At 51.2% G+C, this 9861-nt stretch overlaps 1 protein-coding gene across 20 annotated transcripts in view; it reads left to right on the plus strand.

Moving 5' to 3' along the window:
- The window catches only part of Btd (biotinidase), a 31264-nt gene extending 23053 nt beyond the window's left edge, over positions 1–8211 (plus strand). For 7 of the 20 annotated variants that reach the window (XM_063275348.1, XM_006252609.5, XM_063275350.1 and 4 more), the window contains 4 exons: positions 1098–1142; positions 1775–2033; positions 5722–5871; positions 6737–8211. In XM_063275348.1, coding sequence (XP_063131418.1) covers positions 1117–1142; positions 1775–2033; positions 5722–5871; positions 6737–7909 — 1608 coding nt within the window. In that variant the 5' untranslated portion in view covers positions 1098–1116 and the 3' untranslated portion in view covers positions 7910–8211. Of the gene's footprint in view, positions 1–1097; positions 1460–1774; positions 3942–5721; positions 5872–6736 lie in introns of those variants that run through there. The other 13 variants (XM_006252612.3, XM_039094454.2, XM_006252614.3 and 10 more) reach the window with 5 other exon arrangements.
- Positions 8212–9861: the final 1650 nt, after the last annotated feature.

Genomic DNA, 9861 nt, shown 5'->3' on the forward strand with positions numbered 1-9861 from the left:
GGTTTTTTTTTTTTTTTGGTTTTTTTTTTTTTTTTGAGTCGCTTAAAATTATTCCTTGGTGTCTTTAGAGACAAAGTTCCAATAAGAAAGCTTATCAATTATACTTTTGTTAACATTCCAAAACTCATGACTGCTTGCTCAAAGGCCCCTTGTTCTTACCACGGAACATTGCTTACAGGGTCCAGATGAGTGGCAGCAAGCCCTGGTCTTTGTATGGGTACATTTATCCCCGAGGGAGACAAGAAGCAGTGTGCGATGAGGGGTGGGAGGGAGAAGGCTCCTCCCGAGGAGCGTTTGCTGTTGAAGGGTTCTGAATGAGGATCTCTAGGTCTATTCTGTTGCTGAAATAATTACGGGTTGATTCTGGAACTTTTTTAGCTAAATACACAGAACTCCCAGTTGCCTGTGGAGTTTGTTTGGGAATTGCAAACATAGGCGTCTTGGGTTGAAGTTTGGACAGATGTTATTTTGGGCCAGGGCGGCGCTATTTTCTCCTTAAAGAACAGCAATGGGGGGCTGGAGAGATGGCTCAGCGGTTAAGAGCACTGACTGCTCTTCCAGAGGTCCTGAGTTCAAATCCCAGCAACCACATGGTGGCTCACAACCATCTGTAATGAGATCTGATGGCCTCTTCTGGTGTGTCTGAGGACAGCTACAGTGTACCTATATACATAAAATAAATAAATTAAAAAAAAAAGAACAGCAATGGGATTCCTTGGTTTATCAGTTACCTTGGTATTGAACCGAGATTCCTGGGCGCTTGTCAGCCCGTCTGTCTCCACGGGGCAGCTGCCTGGCTGCGGTCCACTGCCTGATCAATTTCTGTGCCAGGGGAGGGGCTTTAGTCAGGAGGCCCGGGTGGCTTTCAGATCCTAGCCCTGCAGGCATGGTGGTGCATAGATGTGACCTCAGTCAGTAACACACACAGTTGTTTGTCGTAAATGTTTCTATTTCTCGGGTGGAAGGAGAGGGGATACAGAAATATAACTTACTTGTGTCTGGGGATGGAGGGGGATACAGAAATGTAACTTACTTGTGTCTACTTTCTCATGCTAAGTAGAGTCTACTCACTACGAAAATTCCGATTTATTTTCTAGAAAATCCCATGTTACCACTATGAGAAGGATTTTCTTTCCAAAGCGGTACGTCCTTAAGCAAGTGATTCGGAGTAGCAGACAAAGCAGAAAACAGTGAAAGCCGTGTGCGGGACTCTGACAGGGAGACTTCTTTATGGCTGCCCTGTGGGTGACACAGCAGATGCTAGAATTCCAAACCGCCCCAAATAAAAACTGAAGAATATCGGCTAGGAAGCTGCCCTGCGTTCGGGAGCCTCAGGACCATCGCGGCTGTCCTAGAGGGCTGACCTGCAATGCTATGTATGTAAGAAGACTCGAGCAAAGCATCATCAAATATATCGCAGAATTGTGTCCAAATTTCAGCCCAGTTCCTGCGGCGCAGGGTAGGTGCCTGACTAGCAAGGCAGTGACGCACTGCAGGCTTCCTGCATGCCGCGTTAGAACACTGAGGCAAACACCGAGTCTGTTTTGGAAATGTTCTGAAGCCAGTCTATTAACACAGCGAGCCGTTTGAAACGCAGCGCTACGTGTTTGGAGAGAAACACACGGGCTTTTATTAGGGACATGAAACAAACTCTTTGAGCCCCAGCATCGCTGCGGGCGAGTGTAATTGCCAGGATTAATAAATCACAGCTGCGAAAGGCTGTCCTTGGCAACCTTCCTTATTCAGCTCTTCTCTCTTTGCCGGTTCATTTCAGATTTACGGTCTGCATTATGTCTGGAGCCCGCACTGCGCATGCGCTCGTCTTCCTCCTCGGCTGTTCTGCGCTTGCGTTGGGCGTCTGCTCAGCCTCCCTGGAGCACGGCGAGGCTGAGTACTACGTGGCTGCCGTGTACGAACACCGATCGGTCCTGAGCCCAAACCCCCTGGAGCTCAGCAGCCGCCAGCAGGCCCTGGAGCTCATGAAGCAGAACCTCGACGTCTATGAACAGCAAGTGATGGCTGCAGCCCAGAAGGCAAGAGCAGCTTTCTGGTCCTGAGCCGGGCTCAGGGCTCGCAGAGCCAGCAGCTCTGAGTGAGGAAAAAAAACCCCAGGCTCCCAAGATCCTCCTGAGAAATCGGGTCAGCTTGCAGATGGCTGGCTGACATCTTGCTACTCAAAAGTTAGTCGGTGGACCAGCCATACGTGGCAGCTGGTTAAATCAGGCCCCGCCCCTGGCCCCCAGAGCCGGAACTGGCATGTGAAGCAAGGTGTCCCCGCGGAGTGTTTGGTCCATGTTGGAGAAGCAGTCAGTGCCTAGTTCACTGATTCATGTGCCTTTTCCTGGGTATCAACAGCAAATTATAAACAAGAGCTGAGGTGCGGGGCTGGGGCTGTAGCCAACTGATCCAGAATGGATGCAGTGGGTATTTTCAAAGCCCATCCCTGGGGGGGTTGTGTGTGGGGGGTTCCGATATTCAGAAAGACAAACAAACAACCTTGAAAGCCCTTGAGCACAGGGAACTCCATGTACTGAAAAGGCATTCAAAGCTTATGGGAACTTGAGAGAGCCCACAAAACAAAGGCTGTCTGTCTGCACATGTCTGTCTGCACTTCATCCAGATGGGGAGCCCTTAGTCCAGACAGAATAGGACCCCAGGCCCACACCTTCCTAAGAGCTTCCTGCTCGACTGTCTTTCCTCTTCTGCCAGCCAGGAAGGGTGGGGTGGAGTATAGGCTCCCCTGGGACAGGGCAGGAAGTGCTGCTCTCATAAGAAGCTGTGGGGTTGGGAAGCCTGGGACCAGGGGAGTCTGGGCTTCCTCCCTGTGGGCGGGGCCCCACTAAGCCTGCTGCTTGCAGAAGGCCTACTGGGCTGAATGGCCAGCGAGCCAAACTTCTCAGCTGCTGGCATAGACCTGGCCATGCCAGTCGGTCCCATTACCCCCACCCCCTCAACGCATGACCTGAAACCACACAGCTACCTCGTCTTGGTGCGTTTTTAAAATCCTGAGTTAGTCATTGTGTATGGTCCAGCACTCCTGATGGATGGCGCTCCTCTCTTGGAACACCTTCAGTTTTCCCAGGTCCACGTGTTTCATTGTGTAACTGTGGGAAGGTTTCTTCTCTTTTCTTTTCTTTTCTTTTCTTTTCTTTTCTTTTCTTTTCTTTTCTTTTCATAGTTCTGACCTTGAGCTCAGAAAAGTAGCTGAGTTCCCTCTTTTGGGCACCGGGTGAAAGCGTCGTTGCCCCCCTCTCCCCCCCCCCCAAAAAAAAGCCTCAGCTTCCAGGCCTCTTCAGGCTCTCCAGGCTTCCTGCTTAGAACTGTGGTCCACAATTCCGATGCTGTGTGACCAGGGTGGGGGGCAAGCTTCTCTCAGCTTCTCTTATTTCAGATGTCCTTCCCAGGACACTTCTGACAGTGACATCACACCACATTTCCAAGGCACTTATGACTCCTGTTCCTTTACACACAGAGCCACGTGCTGTCCTTCTGCACTTGGGCAGTCAGTCAGCAGACAACCTGCGCAAGCCTTCTCACCTGAGCCTGATGGGCTATTCAGGGATCTTCGCTGGCAGCATTCATACATTTGATACTTGTCCCATTTATGTCCCTGCTGAAGTCTGCGTAAAATAAATCCCAGCTGCACCTTCGGGTCCCCTACCAGCACTGACCCAGACAAGGGCAGGTCCTGTGGTGCCGGTGTCAGTGGCACAGTGCCACCTCAGAACCCTCAGCGTCACCTCTTCTGGCTTCTCCATCTGTCCACCGTGACTCACCGAGTCCCCTGCTTAGAGCTTGCATAGACGCTTCCGTGAGTCATGCCAGCTGCTCACAGGGGTGCTTCTGTGCTGTCAGGTGCCTCAGCACCTCGGCTGTGTCTGTGGGCACAGGGTCTCATATCAGACTCACCTAGGGCAGGAGCTCTTCACACACCAAATGAGGTACTGTTCCCATGGCACTGAGGGGAGATGAATCAGACGGCCCCTTCCCAGGGTTGGTGGCCTTCGTTCTTCAGGAGTTTCTGATCTCCTGCCAGGCCACGGCTGAGGTAATAGAGTGCAGTGTGTGGATGTAAGTGAAGAGGCTCCATCAGATGCCCTTCAAGGCTTTTACCTTCCCGAATAGAGGGAAAGCTCTCTCCAAATATAATTTTCAAGAAGTCAAAGGTGTGACTCAGGCAAATACAGAATGAACATTTTTATTTAACGCGTTAGACAGTGGTGGGAATTCGAGGGATTGAACCGTTGCCTGTCGGCCCAGCATTGGCTTTGGGGGAATTCGATGCTAGGCACAGATGTAGCTTTCAGTGTGAAGACCTTTGTTTTGGATTTGGTTTTGAAACACAGTGTCATCTGTTAGCTAGCCGGGCTTTGAGCTCAGGGCCCTCCGCCTCCGCCTCCCACAGTGCTCTTCTAAGTAACAATCCAACAGAGGCCCATTCTGTACACAGTCAGGTCGCCCAACTGAAGGGAGCCTGCTAATCAGGAAGGGCTAACCTGCTGCATCTTTTTTATCACAGAGGTTGGATTCACTTGATCAGTAGAGGAGGAACGGTGGTGTCTTACATACGGGGTGGCCATGACAGATGGTATCTCTGATCGTTCTCTATAGGAAAGACACACGCCACACAACACATCGTCTCGCGTGTACCCAGATACACAGAGGGAAAAGAACAAGCAAAATGCTAACAAAAGCACCTTTGTATTAGGCGGTGTGAGCGCGCGCATGCGTGCACGCAAAGGGGGCAGGGTGGAGAGTTTGGAGCTTGATAACCAGAAGGGGGAAACCCTAAATAATGTCGCGTTGCACTGAGGGAGTAGGCGTTATTGCCCGATGCCTGCGCCCTCTGCATTGGGTCAATGTTCTAGGCTTGGCATTTTAATTCCCAGAACTGGAGAGCCCCAGCAGAGTGGGGTGCAAAGGGAGAGCTGAGGGCAGTCCTGTTTGCCTCTCTCTCCCTAGGTTGCTGTAGATGGCGCAGGGAGCCCAGTGTGGGGAGAAACCTATAGCACAGCCAGAGCCCCTAAAGGGACTCCCTTAGTTCAGCACACTTGGTACTCATCCATGGCCCCCAGAGTCACTACTGGGACTGCTCAGCGGAATCCTCTCTAAACAAAAAGTGCAGCCAGGACTCACCCACATTCCAGTCAGCCGTTTTATGGATGGGGCCCACATCGGTGTTTCCCCCTGAAGTTTCCCAACTGACTTAGATGTGGGGGAGCGGATGAAATCCGCTGGACTGAAGACGTCCCATCTGTGAATAGGCCCAGTGTTTTACGTGCTTCACAATTGGCTCAGCTTCCACTGTAAACCAGAGAGAGAGAGAGAGAGAGAGAGAGAGAGAGAGAGAGAGAGAGAGAGAGAGAGAGAGAGAGAGAGAGAGAGAAGGAGGGAGGGAGGGAGGGAGGGAGAGAGAGAGAGAGAGAGAGAGAGAGAGAGAGAGAGAGAACTGTTCACTCAGTGAGCCCTGTGGGCGGGCCTTCAGCAATGCAGCCCATTCCTCCATTCAAGCACGCGTGCTCATGGGTCTTCCTAGAGGACACGGAAACGTGGGGCCATTGTCCTGCACTTGGGCAGTCAGCTGATGACCTGAGAACAAGCCTTTCTATCTGAGCTGAGTCAAGCCACCATCTTTAAAGCCCTGGTCAGTCAGCTTGCTGATGTTTGGCCGTGAAGGACACGCGCTCCCCTCACCTCATGCCACCCTCTTTTTGCTTCCAGGGTGCGCACATTATAGTGTTCCCAGAAGACGGTATCCACGGATTCAACTTCACAAGAACATCCATTTACCCATTCTTGGACTTGATGCCATCTCCCAGGCTGGTCAGTTGGAACCCGTGTCTGGAGCCCTTTCGCTTCAATGACACGGAGGTAGGTGAGGAGTCCAGCAGACTGAGCGGAAACCAGGTCCGTGGCCCAGAGCCACCGCACGTGCTGCCTGAGGTTTGAAGGAGGCTCTGGGAGCCAAACCACCAAACCCAAACTCCCCAGGCCCCGTGCTGATAAGGGACATTACGCAGATCTTTCATTGATGAGTTACACAGGAGCCACACGAATCGAAATATAGTAAACAAGTCGTTAAAAAAAAAAAAGTTCACACTGCCTGGCTTCATCCCACGCCAGAGCCTTCCAGCAATGCTGTGCTGTGTCTTTTCTTTCCTTTTCTTTTTCTTTTCTTTCCTTTCCTTTTCTTCTTCTTCTTTTTTTAACCTAACCCTTGCCAGCATCCTGTCTTATAGGAGATATGCTACCTTCTTTTTAACTCTCACTATTTCAAGTTTTCCCGTAAAACCCTTGGCAACGGAATTTTCCAAATTACACACAGTATATTTTTAAATGCTAAATTTAGAGATTAAAGGTGTTCATCGTGCATTCTATATCTCCAGCACTAGTTTATGAGCCTGTTTTTCTACCCTTGGGTCAACACAAGGTGGACCCCTCCCTGGAGCCTCGGCGGTTCTGACAGAGGTGACAAACATCTCACTCTGATTTCCGTCCAGTCGTCACTCTTGAGTCTAAGCAGGGGTCCCGGTGCTTCTTATATTTGTCCTGTGAGCCACCTGTGCAGATAGATCCTTTGTATGTTCTCGAAGCTTTTCCTCACTGACTTGTGACAGCTGCTTATATATTATAGACACAGTGCGGGGCTTTTTTTTTTATCGAAAATTTTTATCAAAAATGCTCCCCACAAAAGGCAGGATTTAAACTCATCTCTTGTATGCATTGCCCACCCCAGGTCCTCCAGCGCCTGAGTTGCATGGCCATCAAGGGAAAGATGTTCTTGGTGGCCAATCTTGGGACAAAACAGCCTTGCCTCGGCAGCGACCCTGGGTGCCCGCAGGACGGGAGATACCAGTTTAACACAAACGTCGCGTTCAGTGACAACGGAACCCTCGTCGGCCGCTACCGTAAGCACAACCTGTACTTTGAGGAAGCCTTCGATAGCCCTGCTGACGTGGACCTCACCACCTTTGATACGCCGTTCGCGGGCAAGTTCGGTATGTTCACTTGCTTTGATATCCTGTTCTTTGACCCCGCGGTCCGGCTCCTCAGAGACTTTGAGGTAAAGCACATTGCGTACCCTACGGCCTGGATGAACCAGCTGCCGCTCTTGGCAGCCATTGAAATCCAGAAAGCATTCGCCACCGCCTTCGGCGTCACCGTTCTGGCAGCTAACATCCACCACCCGACTCTGGGGATGACGGGCAGTGGCATACACACCCCTCTGAAGTCCTTTTGGTACCATAACATGGACGACCCCGAAGGTCACCTTATAATTGCCCGGGTAGCCACAAACCCACAGGGCCTCGTTGGGACAGAGAATACAACTAGTGAAATGGATCCGTCCCATAGGAAGTTCTTAAAAGTCTTGTCTGGGGATCCGTACTGTGAGAAGGATGCCCAGGAAGTGCGCTGCGACGAGGCTGCCAAGTGGAACCTGAACGCACCACCTACCTTCCACTCGGAGATGATGTATGACAATTTCACCCTGGTCCCCGTCTGGGGAAAGGAAGGCCACCTCCAGGTGTGCTCCAACAGTCTCTGTTGCCACTTACTTTTCGAGAGGCCCGCCCTGTCCAAAGAGCTATATGCCCTGGGTGTCTTTGACGGACTCCACACAGTGCACGGTACCTACTACGTTCAAGCCTGTGCCCTGGTCAAGTGCGGGGGCGCTGGCTTTGAAACCTGCGGGCAGGAGATCTCGGAGGCCGAGGGCTTGTTTGACTTTCATCTGTGGGGGAACTTCAGCACCTTGTATGTCTTCCCTTTATTTCTCACCTCGGGGATGACCCTAGACACCCCTGACCAGCTCGGGTGGGAGAGCGACCACTATTTCTTGAGGAAGAGGGGACTGTCCTCCGGCCTGGTGACGGCAGCTCTCTATGGGCGGTTGTATGAGAGGAATTAGGAAAACTGTGGTCAGCAGGTTGGGCTCTGCAGGCTGGCCTTGCCTTCCCACGGCCCACAGATCCCAAACACTGGGAAAACCGCCCCGCCCCTGTGGCACTGGATCCCACCCTGGGGAACTGTAAGAAGATGGGAGAGGCAGTTCCTCCTTCCTTTCTACATAATGACTGAGATATTTTCTGGTATTTTCTATTCACATTATTCTTTTTCAAGCCACACCCTCTTACCACTACTACACAATTGGTTTTAAAGACTAAGCCAAAAAAAAAAAAAAAAAATAAACATCAGCTGCCATTCTACAAACCCACGGGATACTAGATGGTTTTCCTTTGTCTTGTTTTGCATATTTCATTGCTAAGCTAGAGACGCCTTGTGGATGTTCCCCCAAGCCCTAACACATTCCGTGCTAAGAAATGCATTCTCAAAGCAAAGCCGCATAAAGGCTGCTGAGGTGATTGTCCCTATTCTGGCCAGCAGGAACTCTATCCAGAGGAGGTGGCAATGCCAGAGCCACTAGCAGTGTCAGAAATGTAGTCCTAGGAACAGCTTTTCAAAATAGAAGAGAGGCCTTTCTCACAGCTGCCTTGCTGTCAGTAGATGGGCGTGTGGGCGGGCCCGGGAATAGCTGGAAGAGTGCCTCGGTGGGGAAGGCAGGAGGGACTGGAAAACTTGAGTAAAAGAATGTTTCTGTCTGAGGCGGCTCATCTAGGGATTCCAGACTCTTTAATACATTGGCTGAGCTTTGCTCAACTGTGTGGGATACAGTGACACTGGTTTAGTTAAATGTGTAACAAATTGGTCTCCTCTGCCCAGAGTGGCCAGGTTCCCTATAAGCTAAGGGAGCTGCCTGGTCAGCCTGCCGAGGTCACACACTTTACTTAGCCCAGCAGCAGCCTTCTCCAAGGCCCCACCGGTGCACACAGCAGGGGCTGCCACAGTCACAGTTCCCCACTAGAAACTGACAGACAAGGTCAGAACAGTGAAGGCATTTATAGGCCACTGATGTCTAATTTGTGTCCAACGTTCAGAGCCATTTTAAAAAGGTATTACTTCTGGGTAGAGTAATTGTTTCCCTAATATTTTTATATTTTTTTTATAAAGCGTAGAAATGGATAGCCCTCTGATATTTGCCTTGTAATGTTGTTGCTGTTTAATGCTTCAAAAAATGTGTGTGTGTGCATGCGTGCGTGTGCGTGTGTGTGCGTGTGTGTGTGTGTGTGCGCGTGCGTGCGTGCATGCCTGTGTGTGTGTGTGTGCGTGTGTGTGTGTGTGCGCGTGCGTGCGTGCATGCCTGTGTGTGTGTGTGCGTGTGTGTGTGTGTGCGCGTGCGTGCGTGCATGCCTGTGTGTGTGTGTGTGTGTGTGTGTGTGTGTGTGTGTGTGTGTGTGTGTACTTGTACCATGGAGTGTATTAGTGAGAATGAGGTAGAGGCAGGCAGATGTCTATTCAGGACAGCCAGGGATACATAGTGAGTTCCAGTTCTAAAACAACAACAACAAAATTACCAAACTGAGATGAAAACTGAACTCTTCCCAACTCTGGCAGGGAAGGCCCTGTTCTGGTCCTTGGCAGGGCAACTAAGCGTGTACCCTGGATTCCAGTGGACTGCTCTTATGAATACGGCCTAGGCAATGGGTTTACACCTTCAGATGCTGTCTCACCCCTGGGGCAAGCACAGGCATCATGCCAAAGCACAAGACTTTGGTGGCGCCGGCCCGGGTTGACTCACTGCTTGCAGAGGTTTGGGATGAGTCAAGTCTTGAGGAAATGAACAGCTCAATCCCTTAGGAAGTCCTGGGAGTCCTTCGCCCTAGGAAGTCCCCCGGGAATGGTGCAGGACCTCTCCCACCAGATGACAGTCCCCGCCTGCCCTCCCAGTGCAGACTTTGCCAGCAGGCGGGAGCTGGCAGGCTAGATGTGGCTCCAGATGTGGCTGTCCCCAGTCCATGCTGC

Source organism: Rattus norvegicus, chromosome 16 (genome assembly GCF_036323735.1).
Source record: "Rattus norvegicus strain BN/NHsdMcwi chromosome 16, GRCr8, whole genome shotgun sequence".
In the NCBI taxonomy this organism is placed as follows: domain Eukaryota; kingdom Metazoa; phylum Chordata; class Mammalia; order Rodentia; family Muridae; genus Rattus; species Rattus norvegicus.